Source organism: Balearica regulorum, chromosome 12, assembly GCF_011004875.1.
Source record: "Balearica regulorum gibbericeps isolate bBalReg1 chromosome 12, bBalReg1.pri, whole genome shotgun sequence".
Classification (NCBI taxonomy): Eukaryota; Metazoa; Chordata; class Aves; order Gruiformes; family Gruidae; genus Balearica; species Balearica regulorum.
In genome coordinates this window covers 10,748,519-10,773,215 of record NC_046195.1, presented here as the reverse complement: position 1 = coordinate 10,773,215, position 24,697 = coordinate 10,748,519, and the positions used below count along the sequence as shown (strand labels likewise).

Here is a 24,697-nt window from a genome sequence, read left to right as displayed (position 1 = left end):
TCTGATTAAGGCTTTGTATTCCTTTCATTATTCTAACAACCCTTCTCTGAATTAGTTCAGTTCCAGCTTATCTTCTTTGAATAGCAACCAGAAAAGCAGGTAATTGGTAACGTTCAAGCTGCGAGACTTATCAGTCTTAATACATTTGTCCTTCCCCAACTCCAGATTAGAAAAATAATGCCAGGTTGCAAAGTTCTCTATCAGTAGTTAGACAGTGTTATGTCTGCCTTATTCATATAGGCATTCTGCTTTATATTACTAAAAGTAAATATGTTTGCTCTAACTTCAGGTCACCTGAGTTCTTCATCAATATACCCAGTCTGCCTTGCACCTTATTTGATAGTAACATCATGTTCAGACAACAGAGTGCGGTTCTGGAGATGTACTGTAGAGACAGACCTAAACAGCAAAAATGAAGAAAGGGAAACATATCATTGGAGAAAATGGCCTCTAATGAATGATGAAGGAGAAGACAACAGCAGTACAGTGAGCATAGCAGGAAGGCAGTTGCCGTTAGCTGTTCTTACACAGGACGTCTTGCAGTAGCATACAAACAACCCATACAGCATAATGGGTTTGTTTCCAAAGAATTTTCCATGCATGTTTGTATACTTGAATGTGAGTCTACAGGAGGATCAGAATGGGTTTTGGAACAGACAATTCATCTGGATGATTTAGTTAAGGTTGGAAGTGTACTTGATTCAAGGGTCAGTGTAGATAGTAATTTATTTGTTTACAGTAAATCAGATGCTTTTTTGAATAAAGACAAATACCTGGTGCCCAGTATCAAGCATTTGGTGCATTTAGACTGGGTATCAAAAGAAGATGGTTCACATATATTGACAGTTGGAGTTGGCGCCAACATCTTCATGTACGGAAGACTTTCGGGAATTGTGACAGATCAAACTAGCAGCAAAGAGGGAGTAGCTGTCATTACTTTACCACTAGGTGGTAGCATAAAACAAGGTATAAAGTCAAAGTGGGTGTTGCTTAGATCAATTGATTTGGTATCATCTGTAGATGGCACTCCTTCACTGCCTGTTTCTCTGTCCTGGGTGAGAGATGGTATACTGGTAGTGGGAATGGACTGTGAGATGCATGTTTATGCCCAGTGGAAACATGCTGTCAAGTTTGGTGATGGAGAAAGCGATGTTTTTACTACTGAAGACTCAGCAACACAAGATCCACTCAAAACAAGCTTGATAGCAAAGAAGACCAGTGTAATTGATGGGGCAGGTATTGTGGATGATGTTTTTGGCACTCCAACTGTCATTCAGGATGGTGGCCTTTTTGAAGCTGCTCATGTTCTTTCACCTACTCTACCCCAGTATCATCCAACTCAGTTATTAGAACTTATGGATCTGGGTAAAGTTCGCCGAGCCAAAGCCATTCTATCGCATTTAGTTAAATGTATTGCGGGAGAAGTGGCAATAGTTAAAGACACAGAAGCTGGAGAAGGAACTGGTCCTAAACGCCACCTTTCTCGCACCATTAGTGTAAGTGGTAGTACTGCAAAGGATACCATCACAGCTGGAAAAGACGGTACTCGAGACTACACAGAGATAGACTCAATTCCTCCACTGCCACTGTATGCACTGCTTGCTGCAGATCAAGATGCCACATATGTTTCTGAAGAAACTTCTAAAATACCTCAGGGCTCTGAAGATCATGCTAAGAGAAAAACAGATGATCAGTACTCAGATCTATTCCAGATTCAGCCTGTTACAACTGAAGACTTTACTGATTTTGAGCCTGAAAAGAGGGAGAGTAAATCCAAAGTTATTAATCTGTCACAGTACGGTCCAACCTACTTTGGCCGAGAACATGCTAGTGTCCTTTCAAGCCACCTGATGCACTCAAGTCTGCCAGGCCTCACTCGACTGGAGCAGATGTTTCTTGTAGCTTTGGCAGACACTGTGGCCATGACAAGCACTGAACTAGATGAGAACAGAGATAAGAATTACTCAGGTTAGTAACTGACATTATTAAATTAACATTCCTGTTCTTCTTAGCAAAGGTAAACTTAGTCTTTGGTATTTTGGGATAACAAAGCTCAAAGCTAGCATCAGTTATTCAGCTTAGATACAGTAAGAAAGAAAAACACTTAATATAAATATCTACTTATGTTTCATACATAATAAAAACTTGTAGTTCAGGTTCTCGGCAAATTTAGAAGCATCATATGCAGCATGAGGAATGTATAAGTTGTATATATGCCTCTTGTAGTCACCTGCATGTTCTAAAGTCAAAATTTTATATTTCACAGGAAGAGATACCTTAGATGAATGTGGTTTACGATATTTGTTGGCTATGCGCTTGCACACCTGCCTTCTGACATCACTCCCACCTCTGTATCGAGTTCAGCTGCTTCACCAAGGTATTTCATAAAGCGAAGTATTTCTTTCATTTAATCCACCTAAGCTGACAGGATCTGGTTATGTTTGGTTTATAATACCATATTTTTCTATTACCTGCATATTCGTTTCAGATTATAGCTATTCCATTAAGGCCCTTATTTTGAAAAGGCTTAGTATAGGCTTCCCTGCATGCGCCGTGAAGAGCAAAACCAGTATAGCTCTAGAACAGAAGAAAGATTCCGCCCCATTCAGTTTGAGGCATGAGTAAGTTGCCCAACCAGATAACATATAGTTTGTATATATATTTTGTTGTCTCTGCTGGAGAAATTAAGATACTGCTTTACACGAGCATGGCTTTATCTTACCTTAAAGATTATTTTATTATTTTCAGCACAGCAAGTTTTTTCTCTTGCTCAATCTGAGCAAATGCTATTGTGAAATGCAGGAAAGAAAAGCAGTTACCACCTAAGCAGCAGACAGAAAGGTTTCTGGCCCAGAATGGGTCTGCCTCTGCAATAACAGAATACTTTTCCTTCAGTCTTTCACCATATAACTCTAATACGGATATGAATGGTGTACTGAAAAATGATGGAAGAAGCACTGAGGAGAGGACAATCCCTAGTGAGCAAAAGATATTTCAGCTGTTCCTTTAGCAGCTCTACTTCCTGTTGAGGGAAACAGCCTCTCTCAGATCTACCTAGCTCTTGGGTGGAGATCCACTTTGCATCTCTGACATAATCCATTTGCTTATTAACAAGTCTCAATCTGCTGAATTTTATTATCTTACACTGTTGTTTAGGCCTATCTACCTGCCATTTTGCATGGGCTTTTCATTCTGAGGCTGAGGAGGAGTTGATCAATATGATTCCTGCTATCCAGAAGGGAGACCCACAGTGGTCTGAACTAAGAGCTATGGGTATTGGTTGGTGGGTCAGGAATATCAACACACTCCGACGGTGCATTGAGAAGGTAATTATTATTGCTTACAAATTATAGTTACCTGTTGTTAGGTATGCCTTAACAGGTACACACGGTGACTTGTATATAGCAGATTCCTTTGTACTCTAGCCTAGCCAGGAGCCTGCAGAATTAGTTCTTTCTATGCCAACTGATCTTAGTAGTCCTGGGTTACAAATTTCATTAATCAATAGTAAAATATAATTATATATAAATATAATATAATGCATTGATCTAGGGAAAAGCCATTTCTGAAGCACTTCCCCCCCCCCATATTTTACAGTATGTTAAAGATCATATTAAGTACTCTATTTTAAGAAGAATCTTGTTTTCAGATATGAGACAGTATATATCTGTAGATTAAACATGGAATTATGCTTTGTGTTCAGTAGTGGGTTTCATTTAAGAAATAAATATATCTAAAAATATTAGTCTATAAAAACTATATAAAGAGTCTTTTTGCAAATTTTGTATTATTTATAATGGAGTAGTATAGAACATAAAATATCTGAACTGCAAATAAATGCAGGTTTTACTCTTCTGAAGAGTCACAAAATTACAGTTTTATAGAAATATGCACATATATTATGTAAAACCAAAATAAACACTAAATCTCATTTGCATGCAGAGTTTTCTTATGGGAGGTCTAATAGCAGATAAAATGCAATATATTTTTGAGATAATATCTAAAACTGTTTCCCATAGCTACCAATGAGATTTAAATGCAGCTTTAATAAGAACTTCATTCACCTTTCTTGTATCTTGAAGTTTAATGAATTTGAATAATTACTAGCTTTTACTTCTAAGTACAACAAATAATGCATCCCTGAAATGTCTGTGGAACACAAGTACTTACTAGTCTACTAAATTTCCAAGTCATCTGTTGTAAAAATACATTAAAAAAGTTACAGGATACTCAAAGAATCCAAGAGAAAAACTTAATTATCCTAGTACTCCAAATCAAATACAATTACATCTCTGAGTCCTATACAAAAACCAAACAGTGTTCATTAAAGAAAAGCTTGTATTAGCTGATGTAAATAATGGACTGCAAGAGAAATTTCACCTAATAGTACCACCTACTGTAACGCTTTTAAAGAAAAGATTATTTGCACATTTGTCATGTCCTGCTGTGGTTGAGAGGGGTTAATACCTGCAGCAGTGCTGTTTTTCTGACTCTTAAGAACATTTACCGTGTAATGAGAGCTGTCACATATGAATAAAACATTCTGACATAAATTACTGTTGCTTTGTAGAAATAATAGTCACCTAGACCATCCTCCCTGACAGAGAGCATATGATATTGTGCTAAATGCAGCCTTTATTTTTTCAGTAATAATAGTAGGTTTTGTTTACTACAGGTTGCAAAAGCTTCTTTCCAGAGGAACAATGATGCCTTAGATGCTGCACTTTTTTACCTTGCTATGAAGAAAAAGGCAGTGGTGTGGGGTCTGTTTAGGTGAGTTCTGCTAGCTTTAAGTTTTCTTAATTGAACCAGGAATGCAAAACAGAACTCATTCAAGATTAGAGTTTAAAGTGGCGTTGTTCAAGTGATTGTATGCTAAGGTTATGTAATAATTAGTTGTATACATTGCATTTCTTTATGCAGGTCCCAGCACGATGAAAAGATGACTGCCTTTTCAGCCACAACTTCAGTGAAGATAGATGGCGCAAAGCTGCTTTAAAAAACGCTTTTGCTTTGTTGGGAAAACAGCGCTTTGAACAATCAGCTGCATTTTTCTTGCTAGCAGGTTCACTGAAAGATGCTATAGAGGTATCCACTTTTGAGAAATTAAGTTTCAGTTTCTAATTTGACCTATGTAACTGTATCCTTACCATCTGTTCTCTGCTGATGTTTGCACAAATGGTGTGGTATGTCCACACATGACCCCCTTGTGCCCTGCAGACATACCATTTCTCTCCACACTACTGTGAAAAGCAGCTTGGAAGCTGATCTGAAGGCCAGAATAATTGTTCTGATACATCAGTCCTCAGTGGAACCGCCCTTGGGAATACCAGTCATGACCCTTCTGGCAAAACTTTGTTTGATCAGCACAGTTAAGTTGTAGCACTCTGTTCAGCCTCTAGCTATTCTGCATGACCTATTGTTACAATATTAAGTAAAAAAAAGAAGAGTTCTGTAACAGCCCTAGGATCCTTTTTAGTGGAGCTGTGATGTCGCCTGCCACAAGGGAGGTGAGAGCTGTAAGCAGGATCATAACCTAAGCAGTTCCTCTCAGGAGAGAATGGGAATTAGAGAAGCTTTAGTTATCCTGCCTATTATGCAGTATGTTTGTCTTCACCTGAGAACATAAAGAATTTCCCTCAGAGATTAAATTTTGCAGATGAGACAGTGTGAAGAGTATCTTACAAGTGATGTATTAACATTAAGTGGGAGTTTTGTTTATTCTACTAGGTAGAATAAAAATAAACATCTTTATCTTTACTTCTGCCATATTAATTTTTGACATGCTGATGTACTGCTATGCATATTGTAATTCCTGAAATAGAAGAAAGTACACCTCTTTCCAAACATGAAAGAAAATGTTACTTAGATATATATCACTTAGCACATTTCTGACCCCAAGATAAATATATACTTTAAAAAACAGATACGATGAGAACAAAAATTATCTGTTCTGTAAACATATATTGCTATTTATTTCATTTTTATTTTAAAGAACTACCTTTCCCTCATAAAGCCACCTTTTCCCCACTTCTTATTGTAGGTGTGCCTTGAGAAAATGGAAGACATCCAGTTGGCTATGGTTATTGCTCGTTTATATGAATCGGAGTTTGAAACCTCTGTCACATACACCTCCATTCTTTATGAAAAGATTTTGGGTTGCCATAAGGATGGAGCAGGGTTCAGCTGTACTAAATTGCATTCTGATCCATTTCTGAGAAGCATTGCATACTGGATAATGAAAGATTACACTAGAGCACTGGACACATTATTGGACAAACACCTAAAGATGATGATGAAAACCCAGGTAAGGAAAAACATTAGTCTGATAGAACAGACTTATTAAGGCAAAGTGGAGAAGGAGAAATACTTTCTGTGTATGTACACAGTCCCTTCTCCTGAGATGCCATTATGCTGAAATCATTAATTGGCTTATGTACTGGCCCACTCACTTTCATCTACTTCTTAAAAAAAAAAAAAAAAAAATATTTTTCCAATTTCTTCCAAGGACTTGTCTTCAAACCCCCAATACTGCACTTAGTTCTGCTGTCAGATGAGCTCAGGAGGGCCTTTGTTGTTTGGTACTTCCCTACAATGCTTCCTTACCACTGAATGCTGGCTAGTCTTTATTCCAGTGGACTTAAATTGTCATTCTTGCTTCTAGGGATTAGCAGTGTTCTAACAGGATCTCTTATCCTATCTCTTTTGAGATGACTGTTAAGTGGCAGGTGGTTAAATAGGTTTCTGTGGCACATTCTGTCCCTTGGGGAAATCTCTACCTGGCTGATCATCTCAGCTTTTTTAGGCTTACCTGAGTGGAATATAAGAGTGAGGCAAATGAGAGAGTTTAGTATCTCATCCAGCTCATACCTTTAATCTTTTTGTGGGGAATAAATAATTTTCTTCATTTTGTTTTGGCAACTACACCCAAAACTCTCTTTGTTTTTTGACAAATCTCTGTAATGCAGGAAATACTACAAAATAGAATAATACCATTTTAAAAGCCATTTTCAACATATTTCATATCTGTTTAATTCCTTAGTTATCGTCAAGTCGTGCAATCCTGTGGTATTCAGTTTCTACAATTATCTTCGGACTCACCCTTTGCTCATCCGAAGATACTTCAGCTCACCAGAAGGGACTCTGGTCACCTTAGGTCTAAAAACTGAGAAAAGCTTTGTTGATAAAATTAATCTTATAGAAAGAAAATTATTCTTCACTACTGCAAATGCTCATTTTAAAGTAGGCTGCCCTGTACTAGCTCTCGAGGTCCTCTCCAAAATTCCAAAAGTAAGAAGAAAGTCTGCTGTAGCTGCAGAGAAAGATTCATCTAGTCCTCCAATACAGGTTGGTGTTTCAGATTCTAAAGCCCTAACGGATGGTGCTGGAAGTAGTGATATAGACTGGTCAAAGCCAATTTCAACTTCCTTTGCTTTGGAGAACACTGTTGAATCTTCAGCACAATTTGACTGGAGCCAACCAGCAGTAACATTTGATGACGAGCCCCTTACTCTTGATTGGGGTGAAGACAAAAATGGGTCAGATGAAGAGGACAAGGATGTTGGTATGATGATGAAAAACTCAAAATCTGATTCTAAGAATGGAGAAGATGATGAGAGAACTTCAGACACCATCTCACAAACACCACATGGGGAGACTTCTGATGCAGGAGACACTGAGGTTGATGTTATTGCTGAACAACTGAAGTTCAGAGCCTGTTTAAAGATCCTTATGACTGAACTGAGGACTTTGGCTACAGGCTATGAAGTAGATGGAGGAAAGCTCAGATTTCAGCTGTACAACTGGCTTGAAAAAGAGATTGCTGCTATGCATGCAATATGCAACCATGACACAGGGGGCAAAGACTATTGTAAAACATACACCAAAGTAAATGGGGATCTACTTGATCATGATGATATTACGGATAAGCCAGATATTGGTTCATATGAACGGCACCAGATAGAAAGACGTAGATTACAAGCAAAACGAGAACATGCTGAAAGACGAAAGTGGTGGCTGCAGAAGAACCAAGCTCTTCTAAGAGTTTTTCTAAGTTATTGTAGTCTTCATGGGGCACAAGGTGGTGGTTTAGCCTCTGTAAGAATGGAACTGAAGTTCTTGCTGCAAGAGTCACAGCAGGTAAAACAAATTGAACTAATTTCTATTCATCAAGCATGAACAGTCAGGACTGTCAGTTTTGTCAAATGCCTAAGTTTGTGCCTAGATAGATGCTTCTTATGTTTTGCCAGTCTAATGGTCAAGATCATTTAAACATTCTTGGAGAAAGAACTTGGTATTTACATGTGCTGCTTTTTCACATCCTGATTATTTGGTTCTTAAGAATCTGTTACAGGACATTGAGGATTAGGCTACATATAACTGGAATATAAATGTTGCTGTTTATATTACAGTTGCAGCATTATATATGTGTTTTCCAATGAAATTATAATTTTGATCACAGTATTCTGAGCATCTCTATAATACATTAAATGCACCATTACTGAAATATGACAAGATCTCATTCCCTACACCTCTGCAAATCATGCAAGGGATCTTCGCTGCAAGGCTCAACAAGTAATAAGTCAGGCAGGGTAATGCTCCCTTTTACTATATTATGGCATTTTCTACATTTATTTCATACAAAAGGAGATTTTTTTCCCCAGGAAATATTAATGACTAACCTGAGCTACAGCAGATAATTTGATACTGGGCAAGTCATTTAACTTGCTCTAGTCCTAGATGTCTCACATTTCAAATAGGAGCAGTAGACAACTGTTTTAGTGGTACTAGGCTTAGCAGGTATTTTTAAGAATAATTTAAAAAATCTATTCATTTCCACTTGAAACTTTTGTTGTTAAACTCAGACCAGTGAGTATTATGTCAACTCATGCTACTGAAAGTGCATTTTTAGTTAATGTTTCTTAATAGACAAACCCAACACTTCCTAATGAACCACATAAAAATACTCTTCCTGCAGTAAATCAGAAAGTGTTCCAGCAAACTTGACTATCATGTTATTATAGTAAATAAGAACTTACTTTTGACATTAGACACAGTAAAATCTTTTCTGTACTGAGGAGACAGCTGTAGAAGAGGATAAATAACCCTGGAAAAAAAAAAAAAACATTTAAGGTGTAAAATTATCAATTTTTTAAAAACCTTTTTTTCTCAAAGCAATAATTTTAAATACAATCTTTTCTTTTAAACAGGAAACTACTGTAAAACAACTCCAGTCTCCACTTCCATTACCCACAACACTACCTTTGCTTTCTGCAAGCATAGCATCCACAAAAACCGTGATAGCTAATCCTGTGCTGTATTTAAACAACCACATCCATGATATTCTTTACACTATTGTGCAGATGAAATCACCACCACATCCTAATATTGAAGATATCAAGGTAAGGAAAAGCTTTCAGGAAGTGCTAAATGATTTTATTTTTTTTTTATAAAATGGGGTGTGAGCATGCAAAAATAAAATGCAGTGTTTTGAGTTAACTTTTCAACACTTACCCTTCCCACAATACTGACATTCTCCCTTAAGTCCAGCAAACTGAAAATGCTAATTAACCACTTGCTTTCTGACATCTTTTTGAATCCGGTTAGTTCCCTTTCATCCAAATTCTGGTCATTCTCCAGAAAACATTCCAAATGTGAATGTTCACTAAACCACTGAATTCTTGGCTCTTAAAACAACACGATCATGTAAGTTAACTAATTATTATCATTCTGATCAAATCCTGTAGGGAGATTAATGAAAGTAGAGATAGGAAACTAAGTTACATTATGACCTTCTATTAATATAGATACTATAAAACTTAGTCTAGCGTGAATTTCCTCAAGTGTACTGGTTTTTAAGGAATTGTGGTGAATTACTTTATCTGACTCCATACTCTGGGGAGAATAAATTCTGTTCAGATTCAGGAAATGGAGGGGAAAAAAGCCAAAGACCCTTAAACTATGACACAGTTCATTAGTAAGAAGCTAAATCATTATTTTGTATGTTTAAATCTATTCATATTCATTAATTTGAATTTCTATTGACTAAATGAAAGTAGGGAAAAATTAGGAAACTAAATGGGTTGTCCCACTGCAAGACAGTTAAGTTTCTAAAACTGTAACCCAAAAGCTCATTTACATCTTATTTTCTCTCATTTATCAGTTGACTCCTTTTCTACCCTGCATTATGCTACAATGAGCATCTTTCTTACTCTAAAAACTCCTACTTCACATGCATTTTCTTTTAAAAGAGAATTCAGAAAGAGCTGGCACTTCCTAAATGCAAAACAACTATTTAGATAATTCATAGCTTTAATCTACATCTAGCATTTGATTAAAGGGAAGGATGGTAGGGAAAGATGGAAATGAACACAGGTGGGTGTGGGTTTAAAAGAGTTTACATTTTTAACAGTTTGACAGCACCATTTTGTTCACACTGTGGATTTCACTGGGCATTCCAAGAAATCCTTCAATTTCTTCTGTTTAAGAACTGAAGTGTTTCTGTTGCATTGTGAGGCAGTAACAGAGTATTATTCTTATTACTCCTGGAGACTTCTGGAAATTTATAAGCACATAACTGAGGGAAAAAAGAGATTATAGACAAAAGAATCATACAATGATTACACAAACTTTAGTATTTTCTGCATATTGAGCAATAACTCTTACATTGAACCGCGGTGTAATATAATATGGCTTCCAGGAACCATTCTATCAAATTCATTATAACATACTTAATCACTCCATCAGTATATTCATTCATTGAGACAGTTCTGTATTAGAGTAAGGTTAATTGTCTTGACATAAGATTAGAAGATTTTGACTGCAACCAAATGTCTTGAACAAGCAGTTGTGAATTTCAGAGTGCTGTATGTTAACTTAAAGTACCATTCAGTTACTATTTCCTGCACTTGGTTTAAAACTAGGACATTCCTGCATAACACATTTCCAATGCTGTTTAGAAAGAATTGTAGTTTACTCACCTTGTATATATAACTTATGTATCGTTTATTGGCTCTTTTTATTTTAGGTGTACACACTTCATTCTTTAGCAGCTTCACTTTCTGCATCCATTTATCAAGCACTATGTGACAGCCACAGCTACAGGTAAAACCAGAAGTTTTCTTACAGTCCTACATTTGGAGTATTTGGAGTAAGGTGTTAAATATCTGTGTATGGGTATAAATACTTATACAGTTTACACATTGCTAGCTTTGATATGCCAGATCAATTTTACACAGATATAACACCACCAATCATTCAGATTTTTTCCAATAAGTAATAGGTAAGTCTGGTGTCACTCTCACTTTGGATGCTTCTGAAAAATATTTGAATGCTGTTTTCCAAAGCACATCCATTGCTGAATAGGGGTGCAGGGGAAACATTGGAGACTAACTGAAGTCAAGTTTCAGGCAGTTTATATTCCAAACTGGAACTGGAAAAGAATGCTGTAAAAAAATTTTTTAAAAAGTCTTTCAGAACAAATATATTATTAAAATTTTTGAAAAATATTTTTTCATATCTGGAGTTATGCACATCACATTAAATGCTTAATAAAAATGTATTTTGTATACCATGAAATGATAAAAATCTTTACTTAGTTTTATAGACTTTTAAATGTTGCATTTTCTGATTAAAATGAGAAGCATGTATATATACTGTACTTTATTACAAAAATATTGTAAAATCCTTTCTTATCAGAAAAAAATTAATTTGTATTTAGCAGTCAAACAGAAGCAAATCAGTTTACAGGAATGGTTTATCAAGGACTGCTTTTGAGTGATCGACGCAGACTGAGGACTGAAAGTATTGAAGAGCATGCAACTCCAAACTCATCTCCTGCTCAGTGGCCTGGTGAGACAAAAATAAGGTTACTTTTAGCACCACTGGACCAGCTCCACATTTCAAAATTATCTCACTGTCCTGTAATATGATGGATGAAACAATGGATGATCAATGATGGATAAATGGTTTTGATTTAGTTCTCAGATTAATAACAGCCTTTAACTTTTTCATGTATCAAAACAAATAAAAATAAAATTTCTATCTGGCAAACATCTTGCTTGAAGAAGAGACCACGATCTTTAGGATAAATTCAATAAGCTGATAATTTGTCATCCTCGAACATTTTTCTCCAGTCTGCCTCACCCCCTAGCAAAGCTATTTCTGTTAGCTGTTCTACAGTACTGTCTTACATTTATGCGTTACTTGGTATAGCTATCAAAACAACTACTCCAATGTACGAGCATAAATTTAGTATTTTGAGGTCAACTGTGGAAACAGTGCAGGAATTTCATAGGCAAGCTGAACTGCCCGTAGTGTTTGCAGAGAAGTACAACGCAGAAGTCCCAGGCCTAAGAAGGCTTTTTAAATTTTTGATCTTTATGATTTTAAGAAAAATGTTAATAGTATGTTTCATGTGAATAAAAGTATCATGTGACTATCAGTACATGTTTAACACAAAATGTAGAGGTGAAACATTTCCTTTTTTTCCATTTGTACTCCTACTCATTTAACATAGAACTTTTCCTCTTTTCTCTTTGCAGGTGTGAGTTCACTTATAAATCTCTTAAGTTCAGCTCAGGATGAAGATCAACCAAAGTTAAACATCCTACTTTGTGAAGCTGTTGTAGCTGTCTACCTGAGTCTCCTTATACACGCCCTTGCAACCAATTCATGTAATGAATTATTTCGACTAGCAGCCCATCCTTTGAACAGTCGAATGTGGGCTGCTGTGTTTGGTGGAGGAGTGAAACTTCTTGTAAAACCTCGAAGGCAGTCAGAAAATATTCCAGGTACTTTGTTCTTTAAAAGTCATGCTAATGATTTGCATTTTATACCTTTTAGTAAGCTAGTAGGCCAGAGTTCCTTCCTTTTAAAGACAAAACCCAAGCAAGCAGAATTTAAGTATCTACTGGCAAGAAAACTGTTATATTAACTAAAAAGCAGAAAAATATTAGTCTTGCAGTTGTCCTTTGTAAGGCATCCAGCACATTCTGAATTTGCCATAAAAACTGTACAGTTATTATATTGCTAATATTACTATTAGATGCTTACTTATAACACTTCTCAGGACTTCCAGTCATTTTTTTTTTAGACAGTATAAATTAGTGTTAATACCTATGTTTTTCTTTACATGAGAGATGAATGTTATTGTTTAACCACTACAGTAACTTGGAAACAGTATTTCTGAAACCAATTTCTACTGCAAGGTATGATTTCACCTTGCACAAGACCACAGAGGAGAAATATCAACTTGATCTGTCAGAAGAATAGTTCATGTAAGCTCTAACTAAAACCAGGAATTTTATAAAGAGATGAGTATGTCTTAATATACCGCGTGAGGAGAAGCAAAAGTGAAGATTGAATTCAGGCTCTAGAGACAAAGACAAATACAACCATTTGTCATAGACTTCACACTGCAACAATACTGAAAATCATGTCACACAGACTTTCAAAATGATAGGCTTGAAAATTATACAAAAATTAGATGTTCCATATCTGAAATGTAAAACAAAACAATAATAAGGCAATGCACCATTATAAGCATGCACAAGAGATATTTGTCATTCATGGAATAACTTTAACTCATTTAGGGCAGTTATTTTCACAAGATGTTAATATGAATAACTTATGTCTTCATTTGAGATGTATTCTGTTTTCCTTTAACTTACAAGCTGCTACAGCTTCTGATGTTTCAGAGGATGGTAACGAAGGTTTGTAAAAACTTGCAGTGTAGATGAATGTTAGTAGTGGCTTTTTAAAAAAAAGTTTTAAAACATCTAGCTCCTTTGTAATAAAGTAAGCGTAATCTTCAATGTTGCCTGGCCAATAACACTTTGAAAAAACAAATTCCACATTAGTATCTTGATAACTATTAAGACATTTTAAATCATAACACTTTAAAATATACTTCAGTTGTCAAAAAGCCTGTCTCTCTATTCAAATTTTCTTTGCTATCTTAAGAGTTCCTTGGCTTATATTTTGAATAACTACTGTTACTTGTGCAGTTTACAGTTTAGTGAAATTTTATGTATTTTATTTCTCAAAACTTCTTCATTTCCTGAGAAATTTTTCAGCTAAAAGCTTTTTACTTAAAAGCTACATCTCTTGAGAATTTAATCCAGATAATAAATTGTATTTATCATGATATATCCAATGTATAAATGCCACATTTATTGAATTAATCATAAGTGAACTTTTTGTATGATTACACTTACTTTGTTTAGACTGGCTTTGATTTCTGAATCAGTAGAAATTAGTACCAATAACAATAGTTTTAGTTGCTTCAATTATAAAATGCAGCCATTTCTAAAGACACAATATTAATATCAGCTTTCCAAATTACCTGAATTTAGCACCACCTCTTCCCTCAGAAGAAATGGATAAACATCGCCGTCGGTTTAATATGAGAATGCTAGTGCCAGGAAGACCAGTAAAAGACAGCACTGTACCACCACCTGTACCTGCAGAAAGACCCTCTTACAAGGAGAAATTTATTCCTCCAGAACTTAGCATGTGGGACTATTTTATGGCAAAGGTAATTTAAAATGGAAAATATAAGTTAGAGTTATAAAAGCACATTTCTTCTCTGTTAAGTTTTAAAGGACAAAAGTACTGTGAAAACGTTGAGTGCTCTTCATGGTAAGCTGCGGAATATTATCTTCGTAATAAAAGGTGAAGAGCCTACAAGTCTATCTCTTCACTTTCAAAACATGTCTCCTGCCAATAATCAAGATTAACACTTTCCTCCTTGCTACTTGTTTATGTTTTAGGGGAACTTATTTATAGGTTAAGTTGTTGTCATTTAAACTCTATGACAGTGACAACTAAAGTAAGAGTTGAGTATTAAGACATCAGAAAATTGCTTTTATACCAGACTTTTATTATTTTGCAGCCATTTCTTCCTTTATCAGACAGCGGTGTTATATATGATTCCGATGAAAGCATACACAGTGATGAGGAAGAGGATGATGCTTTCCTCTCTGATGTACAGATCCAGGAACACAAAGATGCCAATTCTTACAGGTTAGCAGAAATTGCCACTATTTTAGAATAATTATGTCATGTGCTTACCTTTGCTTCCACATTAAAGAAAATACAGGTCCTCCGCACCATCCAGTTGAAGTCAAACAATTTTAGTACTGTGGATAGACTTAATTCTGGCAATGGGATTACAGAAGCGACAAATTCTCATCACAGTAACAGTTCCCCATTTACTTGCCTAAAAAATGGGATTAGGAAGTCAAAACTGTGTGGTTTGTGGTTTTTGGAGAGGAGGGGAAAAAAACCCTATCTTTGTTTTTTAAGACACAAAGAACATGAGGTACCACAATGCCAGCTCTAGAATGACATTTTAAACTACTGATTCAATCATGATCTTTAGTTTTTAAATGAGAGGTAGATTAAATAGAACACTTAAAAGATAAAATGTTGCAAGATAAAATGAAATTAAGTGAATGACCTCAGCATTTTAACAATGGAGAAAAATGACGGCTCTTTTATGTGTTCTTCAAGTCTCTCATTAGTCCTTACGGCTATGCTGTATAGGATTGGTGCCTTTACTATCTGAGAGACTCTTTCGGTGTGAAAGCTTCTGCCATGAATGCCAAACTCAAGCCATGTCTTGTCTTTATTCATCGTGATTTCACGGAGAACGTCAGGAGGTGTTTCAGGGGGCTTGTACTTAATTCTCAGTCTTGCAGAGGCTCACACATGCACACTCTTATCTGGAGGAAGAGGACAATAATCTGGGATTTGTAAAAGAGAGATGGGGATACTATCAGTTACAGCAAGGTGCCCTCAGAGGCACCCTTACATTGCATAGTTGATATAGAAGTAGCTTTATGTATCTGGTAAACCTCAGTGAACCATCTACACTGGTTTTCTAAACCGTGTATTTGGTAGAATGAGAAAAATATTCTGCAGATAACTGTATTAACATTGTTTTAACATAACTAAATCTATTCTTTTTATACAGCTGGGCTCTTCTACATCTGACAATGGTAAAATTAGTTCTGCACAATATTAAGAACTTCTTTCCCATTGCTGGTCTGGAATTCACTGGTACGTTAAATTCTGCTTTACATTTTAGTTTTCTGTATAAGTGGCTTTCTGTCAGACTTTGTTTTTTAATTTTTAAACAATTTAAGACATTATTTTTTACAATTGTCAAGAAGTACATTTCTTTTCAAGATTTTTTTTTTATAGTTGTATTATTCTGGGTTTTTGTACACACTGTAACTTAAATGATTTTTTTTTTCCTCTAAGCCTTACTTTATTAATTTTTCTGTTTAGATCTGCCTGTAACATCACCATTGGGCATTGCTGTAATAAAAAATTTGGAACACTGGGAACAGATTCTTCAAGACAGAATGGACCAGTTTGAAGGCCCACCACCAAACTACATCAATACTTATCCTAGTGACCTTGGCTTAGGTGCAGGCCCAGCTATTCTCCGCAATAAGGCAATGATTGAACCTGAAAACACACCATTCAAGTAAGTATTTTTTTCCTAGCAAAAACACATTCTTCGATCGTAGAAATAATAAAGAGTATTTCCACCTAAAGTTAAACAGCCAAATGAAGGTTAGCTAGATCTTAGTTCTAGCTAGTGCTTTACAGAAACTACTTTCCCACATCCCTTTGTTCCTTCTTATGCAGCTGTCTCCTGCAGCAGCCTTTACTTATTCTGCTGCACCTTTCACAGCTGCAGAAAGGAAGGAAAATAATATTTCTTGATATTTGCCTTGCACAAATTAGAGCTTAAACTTTGGTTGTGTGTTTTTTTCTTCAAATTGGAATTTCATGTAAAGTCATTCAGAGTCTTTCTTTAGATTTTTTTTTTTGGTCCACTTTTAATTACATTGAAGCTTTTTTTTTTTTTCTTCTTCTTCTGTTTTATCCAGATCAAAGGATTATTCAGCTCTCCCAGCAAAAAGGCTCTGGCATTTTCTTGTGAAGCAGGAACTTCTTCAGGAGACTTTCATAAGATACATATTCACAAAGAAAAGAAAGCAAAGTGAGGTAAACAAAGGATGTAACTTATTTTTAAAAGAAAGCTAAATTATAACTGTTCCTCAGTCTCTTCAGTATTTCTTTTAATTTTTCTTTCCCTTTTTTCGTTGGCATTTCAATTTCCTTTCTGTCATTTAACAGTGTTTGGATTTTTTTTAAAATCAACATGGCCATCATGTTGTTTATTGAAATATCAACTGAACCAAATATTTTTAGACAAGACATATCGCACCTTACCTTTATGTATTTGAATATTGTCCTAATTAAGAAACAGAACATTTGCAATAACCGTAATGAGTAAATAAATTTGAGTATTCATATCATATTTTTGTGTCATATTGAAAAAGAAATTTAAATGAGCTATTACTTTGTGTATATGTATATATGCATGAGTATTATATACATATAAAAGTAATATTATATAGTAATATATAATATGGGGCTTTACGAATTGTACCAGTTAAAACTGTAATGAGTTCTAACTGAAAATTTAAACCAACACATAAGTACCATGGGAAATAAGTATACTATTTAATATCTTTAAGAATTCCTGTAAGTATGGAGTTTGTGTGTGTATTACTCCTCCATTTATTTACTATATCATACATTTTGTGTTCATCTAGGAGGCATTACATTTTAAGTGAGTTTGTTTAGATTCCTGTCTTAGTTTCTGTGCCTTTTATAAAAAGTTAAAAATACATTTGTCATCATTTACTGACAGAGTGGCCTTTAAAATCTAGTTTGGAATGTTTCATTCTTTTTTTATATTTGTTTGTGCATGTGTTTTGTGTTTGTGACTGTGTGATGTTATGTAGTCTGTAGAAGATCGTGTGGAGCAGGTCAAACAAAACTGCGTAGCAGAAGATCACAAAAACAAGGTAGTATCCCTTCTCCCAAACCTCTAGCACATTCTTAAAAGTTCTGTGGAACTGGCTTTTCTTTCTCTAACCTGACTAACAGAAGCTATATGTTCTGTGTAGTCTGTGTGGCAGGCTTTTAATCTGTGAATTAACTTTGGATGTCCTGATAATTGGGATGAGTGAACACCTTGTAAATAGTGTTGCACACACAACTTTGTGTTTCTTAGACTCAAATATGACTTTTGGCTTCTAGAACACCAAAGAATATGAGAAGTCTAAAGTTTAGCTTCCTAAACAATGCTGAGGCCACTGAACTTTTCTTGCATGAATTTTGTATAGATTTTTGCAGTCTGAATGTACCACTACAAAATGGATTTTCATGCTAATTGAAATTTCTCATAAATGTTTTGTAGGTTGAAGCAGATCTTGGCTACCCTGGAGGAAAAGCAAAAATCATTCACAAAGAATCAGATATGATAATGGCATTTGCAGTTAATAAGGTAAGCCTCAAATACTACAATAAGTGCAATAAATAGATCTTAATTATAGTTAGTATAAATTTTCTATTTGTGCTTCATAGGCAAACAGCAATGACATTGTTTTGGCATCTACACATGATGTTCAAGAACTTGATATTTCAGCTCTACTGGCTGCTCAGTCGTTTATATGGATTGGGGAGGAATATGACAGAGAGTCTAAAAGGTAGGATTGTTTCTTTGTGGTTATATTAAAAGCATTGGTTTACTGTGAGGCTGCGTGGATAATACCTCTGTAAGCGCAAGTGGATCATACAAAAACCAGTTAATTACTCTTCTTCAGCAGGTTTCGGAGTGCCTTACAAAGAAGTAAGGGAAGGCAAAAGAATAATTACTGTCTGTTTCAGACATGGAGAAACTAAGGTTTTGAGGGGTCTGAGTATTTTGGGCATGCGTACACTGCACAGTGAAGTAAAATCCCATGGTGCCTAAGCTAATAAAGGAGGTGCTACCTTAGAAACACTGCAGTTGCACCCTTGCAGTGATGAGGCTAGCTGTGGTAGCTGATGCCAGTTGTACAACGCAACAGTCTAAATTACTGTCTCCTCCATTATTGTGCTGAGCGAGAACTGTGAATGTATCAGCTGCAGCAAGCACTCATCTGTACCACACTCCATTGCACAGAACAGATACGTACATGTATATAGACATGCAGGTCAGGAATATTCCAATATTCTTCAAGAGAGCTTATATTCTCACCATCTATCCACAGTTAGGATCATTTGTTGAGGTTAAACACCAACAGTTTTGGAGCATGTGGAAAGCATTTGTACAATGTAAGTGCAGCAATTACCAATTTATAGTCTCATTATAGAATCACTTCCTCCACCCACTGCCATTAGGGTCTTGACAATGAGATAAGCAAACAGCATTGGTAGCAAAGAAACGTTAGTTTAAAGCAGAACACTGCTGTTCTTTTACAGCTCTGATGATATTGACTTTCGTGGTTCTACCACAACACTAACTCAGTCAACTGCACCATCTTTTGGAGTGAGTCAGATACAACCATCTTCATCTATGCCATGGTTAGGCAGCGGTCAAACTAGCACTGGAGCTGGTGTGGTAAGTAGCCTTGTTGCATGCAGCTCCGGACACTGTTACTTTTTTTTGGTGTATTATTTAATAGAGAGACCTAGTGTGCATTAGTCATCATACTGTTAATTCCATGTTGACATAAAAGGCCTATAATGACCAAGACCTGGCCAAAAAGAAGGCCAAACTAAGCATTTTCTTGTATATTGTGGCACAGAATTATTGAGACATAGAAAATAACAGGACAATCAGGTTTTTCTCTTTCTTGTGGGAACTTTGAGATAGGAGCTGGACTTTCTGGGGACAAAACAAAACAAAGCCAACCAGAACAATCCCAAACTTTAAATTCTTGCATTGGGACTAATATCAAAAGCATATGCATCAGCATGTGTGTAAGTTCTTTGTATAACAGAAGATAATACTATTTGAACTTTCATGTCTAAAAAAACTGTCATAAAGAGGCTTTAATTACTATACTGCAACTAAACATAATTAGATGCAAATAATGTTATCTTAACAGTTTTTTTTTAACTGGGGGACACTCACTATGTAGTAATATAAACAAAATTGAAGAGTGTGTTTGTGTCTTTTTTTCAAAGTTATTTTTATTTGTTTTATATGAAGCTTATTAAAAGAAATCTGAATAACGTCAAGAGAATGGCTTCACATCCAGTCCATCAGTATTGTAAGTGAATCACACTTACTAGTACAGAGTAGATAATTTTCTATAAAATACTGTAGTATTAATGAACCTCTATCTTTTAATCTTAGATCTTACAGGAGCACAAGATGGTAGTGTTCGAATGTTTGAGTGGACAAGGCCACAGCAATTAGTATGCTTCAGGCAGGCTGGGAACGCCAGGGTTACAAGAATGTATTTCAATTCCCAGGGCAATAAGGTAAGTACAACATTTAGGATTTTTCCCTCCGTTTGTTGGGGTTTTTTTGTTTTTGATTTTGTTTTATTCATAAAGAAACATTTGGTTGTGCTGTGACATCTAAAAGAGGTGACACACAAAACGGTTAAGATGTCCTAGAATGATGGCATAAGCAAGATCATATTCATTCTGGCTGCTTATGGAAACTTTGCAATAAACGCTGACCCTTACTCTCCTTTCTCTTCTGGCAGCTTCATACTGCTATCCCATATCCATTTGCCGCATTTTCAGACTTTTTGTTCTCCCTATTCTGAAATCTATGTTCCCATGTGGTGACTTCTTTAAATTAAACATTTAAAAAAAATATTGAGCTTACTTATTTTGTAGAAGCAAATTTGTATCAATCTAGGCACAGGTCTTCAAGAAGTGCTTCGCACTTTGTATTCTGACCAAGATAAAGTTTTGAAAGAATGCATTACCTAGAAGATACATACAATACAGCCTGTTAGTTGAGGAATGTACATATACTCCAGTACAGTGGAGAGCAGAAAGAGAGTACAAGAGAGCCATACAAAATGACTCTGTGAGGTGCAGAAAACAGAGCGGACAAAAAGAAATTGTGAGGAATACCCACCTCTGCAGTTTTTCATGTTGTCCATTCTGTTATTTTAACAGGGCTTGTCTACGGTTTACTTACAAACTATTTAACTTCATTAAAGTTAAAAGTCATGAAAAGTTAATTCAAGGAGTTTGGGCACATCTGTAAGATAACTATAAAACAAAGGTCAACAACAGGACAGAAATAGCTGGAAATATGAAGTATCTCCCAGCATACCTATTTTCAGGTAGCATAAAATCTCATTTAAACTTTTTTTAAAAGTTTGTGATTTGATTATATTTTGAGATATTGCAATCTTAACATCCCATGGGAATCAATTTTAAGTAAGAAATTAAGATGTACTAGTTGTCCCAGCTGCTTCAGATGGAGGTCACTCAGGCAGGACTCATGAAACCTGATGAAAAGGAGAAAAATATAAAAAATAATTCTAAATATTTCTAAAAACATTTTGTAAAATACTTATAGGGTATGCTTTATAGAATATACATTATTACTTATATTTGTTAACTGAAATACATAACAACTCAGTCATTTTACCATTCATGATATAGTACAGTCCTTCCATAATTATTCTTATCATGCTTTTATGGCATGGTGTCATGCATCTTTCTTTACTGAGCATTTTCAGATAGAGTCATGGAGTAACGATGCCTCTGTAAGCTTTCACATTTAACAGTAAGATTTGAAAGATAAGTTTCCATACTTAAAAAGCCTCCATTTCCAGAAAAGAGTTAGGGTACATAGCAGAGCATCAATCATTAAATAATCATTAAACAATCAGCACTGAACTCACTTGGCTTCTAAATTACTTTTTTTTGTACCCAATAGTCATTGCTGTTGATATTTAATGTGCAGGCAATGATTTGGTGTTTCAGATGTTTTTTTTCCTGAAGTCAGCTGTTTACTGTCATGAAGTAAGCATCCAGTAACCAGTACATTATGCTAATAAATGCAGTTCGTTCCTTGCAGTGTGGTGTTGCTGATGGTGAAGGATTTCTAAGTATTTGGCAAGTAAACCAAACCACCTCCAATCCTAAGCCCTATCTGGTAAGTAAACAGATTTGTTTTTATAGAGGAAGGTTAAGTCTTTGAGACTTCAGATAGGCCAAGAGTGTAAGAGTTTCACTGAGACGTTTTCAATTTTGATGCTTTTCAATTGGCATACTTTATCAGAACAACTGTACTGTTTCAGTGATACATCTTTGGAAAACTAACTGTACAATAACCATAAGTTGCAATGTAATTACAAATGCTACTTCAGCATTACCCTTGATTAAATTAAAAATCAGAGCTGACAGTAATTACAACACCAAGACTTAGTAAAAATACCCTCCCCAATTCTTTTCACTGCTTCTTAACAGTACACGAAGACCGTGCTGAATTTGAAAATCCAGCTGTGATACACTATATTGTAGATTATATTTCATAATTCTCTTATTTTGGTATCATTTTATAGTGGATTTTTAACCCATTGTTCCATTCTTTGAGGTTTCAAACTGCATTGCCTGTCAGTTTTTAAACTCTGTTTAAAAGACTGCTTGTGTTATGCTATCAGTGACATCACAGTGATAGTAACTTTTGATGCAGACTACAACTAGTAAGATTGCATCTTTTTTGTTTGTTCTGTTTTTAATAGAGTTGGCAGTGCCACAGTAAAACCACAAGTGACTTTGCATTTATAACCTCTTCAAGTCTCGTTGCGACATCGGGACAGTCCAATGATAACAGGTGTGTTTAAAGAAACAATGAGGAATTTCACTAAAGCTACCTATTCATCTCCATTAATTTACTAGCTCTTGTGCATTAAATGTGGGGCTGACATTTTAAGGCTCAGTGTTCTAAGCTTTGTTACAGCTTGAACTTGCCAGATGATTCCTTTGAACATCATTCCTTCAGTTGCTTGTTTCCTAAATTTAGTTTTTGTGAGGAGTAGTCAACAGTTAACCATTTTTTTCAAGATGTACTCCAAATGAAACTAGTTTGACATGATGCTATTGCTGGGGGAAGAAATATGTTCATCAAAGGCAAGATAATTCTTTTTCTCTGAAAAGAGCAACTTCTATAATTTCTTGGTACAAGCTAGGATTAGTATGCATCTTAAAGGTAGAAAGTATAGTTCTACTAAGAAACATAAAAGAGCATAGAAAAAATTAAAGCTCTTAACTCTTTGCATATGCTCTCCAGTGACTGCAGAGAGTCAAGGGCTCCTTGTTCAGCTCTCTGTGTAGACTTGGACATAGAATGTGAACACTTTGTGTCATGTCACCCCAGGAATCACTTAGCAACAGGTCATAATGACTTTTTTTTTGCCCCCTCAGAAATGTGTGCCTCTGGGATACTTTGGTTTCATCTGGTAACAGTCTTATACATGGTAAGTACTGCAGTGAAAAACCTCCACTTCTTATTGAGTACAGAAATACAGCATGTGTATGCATTTGGGGTAAGGGGAAAAATTTGCACTGGGGGACTGGTCTAAATGTGTGCATGCACAAGAACTGGTATGTATAATCTCTAGCAAGATGTTAACCTGCTCTATATAGAAAAATATGAAGAAAGAAGGTCATACACACAAAGCTAGCTTTGTGACAGTATTAATAAAGCCTGAAATATCTGAATACAGTCCTAAAAAAAATTAACAGCTACTAATTAAGGCTGCATTATTGAACTCTCCTGTATGCAGGCTTTCACTTAAACTGGCACTTAATTTATACTCTGTTGAAGCATAGAGGAAAAGACAACTGTAGATAATAGTAGAAGCAACTCCTTCTTTCTGCTGTCCTTGTCTTTCAGCACTTGGACTGGATTCTTAAAAAGATGTTTGTGCGCATTTGACCAGTTCAATAATTTCATCTTCATGTAATGAACTAAACCAAAATTTGATCATGTTAATACATACAAATCCAAATATAATACTCTGGGCTTTTGAAAGAGCAAATTCAACCATCATAAACATCTGCGAACAACTGCAGTACTTGAGCGATCAATAGGTACATTCTGAGATTCATATTTTAAAACTAGCAGATTGCACAGTTCAGCCTCATTTTAAAGAAATTGAGTTAGGGCTCCCATGAACAATAGGTTAGAAAATTAGAATATAATAATACATATCTATAAGATAATTAATATTTAATTTTTTTGTTCAGCTACACTATTTTTTTTAACTCAGGAATTTAATTGAACTTAATATGGTCAAATTTTTAAATTCAGGTATGTTCCTGTATTCTACAATAAATTAGACTGCATATCATGCTTTCTTGTGTATTAGATCAATATAGCTATATATATTTTTGAGAGCAAAAAGCTGTCAGCTGATATGGCATTACCCATATGAAGGAATGCATCTGTCAAGTTAGAAAATATTCATGTAACAATTCATAGAATAAATGCATTTTAAGATGGAAAGCTACTTACAGTTTCAAATCTATGAAATTCTGACATCCTTCTTCTTCAGCCTTCACTTGTCATGATCACGGTGCCACAGTACTTCAGTATGCACCTAAACATCAACTGCTAATTTCTGGAGGTCGGAAGGGATATATCTGCATCTTTGACATCAGACAGAGGCAAATCCTTTACACCTTCCAAGCACATGAATCAGCTGTTAAGGCCCTCGCACTGGATCCATCTGAGGACTATTTTGTTACAGGCTCAGCAGAAGGTAACATGAAGGTAAGGCGAGGAGCTGAGTTGTATAGGAGAGCATTTAGCTAAAGGAATGTATTGACATATCTTGATCAGCATACTGTAAATAGCCAGATG

The 24,697-nt window shown here is 35.5% G+C and overlaps 1 protein-coding gene across 1 annotated transcript in view; it reads left to right on the top strand.

The window, feature by feature from the left end:
• The window catches only part of DMXL2 (Dmx like 2), a 53,349-nt gene that overhangs the window by 27,269 nt on the left and 1,383 nt on the right, over positions 1-24,697 (top strand). Inside the window, 29 exon segments of the mRNA XM_075764674.1 lie at positions 290-502; positions 505-1,968; positions 2,267-2,377; positions 3,157-3,326; positions 4,676-4,773; positions 4,924-4,946; positions 4,949-5,088; positions 6,044-6,272; positions 6,275-6,307; positions 7,043-8,139; positions 9,210-9,401; positions 11,027-11,103; positions 11,720-11,850; positions 12,543-12,791; positions 14,355-14,536; positions 14,894-15,024; positions 15,977-16,062; positions 16,294-16,495; positions 16,905-17,022; positions 17,829-17,891; positions 18,287-18,373; positions 18,454-18,575; positions 19,333-19,471; positions 20,066-20,126; positions 20,213-20,340; positions 21,908-21,985; positions 22,575-22,666; positions 23,257-23,309; positions 24,390-24,607. Coding sequence (XP_075620789.1) covers positions 290-502; positions 505-1,968; positions 2,267-2,377; positions 3,157-3,326; positions 4,676-4,773; positions 4,924-4,946; positions 4,949-5,088; positions 6,044-6,272; positions 6,275-6,307; positions 7,043-8,139; positions 9,210-9,401; positions 11,027-11,103; positions 11,720-11,850; positions 12,543-12,791; positions 14,355-14,536; positions 14,894-15,024; positions 15,977-16,062; positions 16,294-16,495; positions 16,905-17,022; positions 17,829-17,891; positions 18,287-18,373; positions 18,454-18,575; positions 19,333-19,471; positions 20,066-20,126; positions 20,213-20,340; positions 21,908-21,985; positions 22,575-22,666; positions 23,257-23,309; positions 24,390-24,607 — 5,987 coding nt within the window.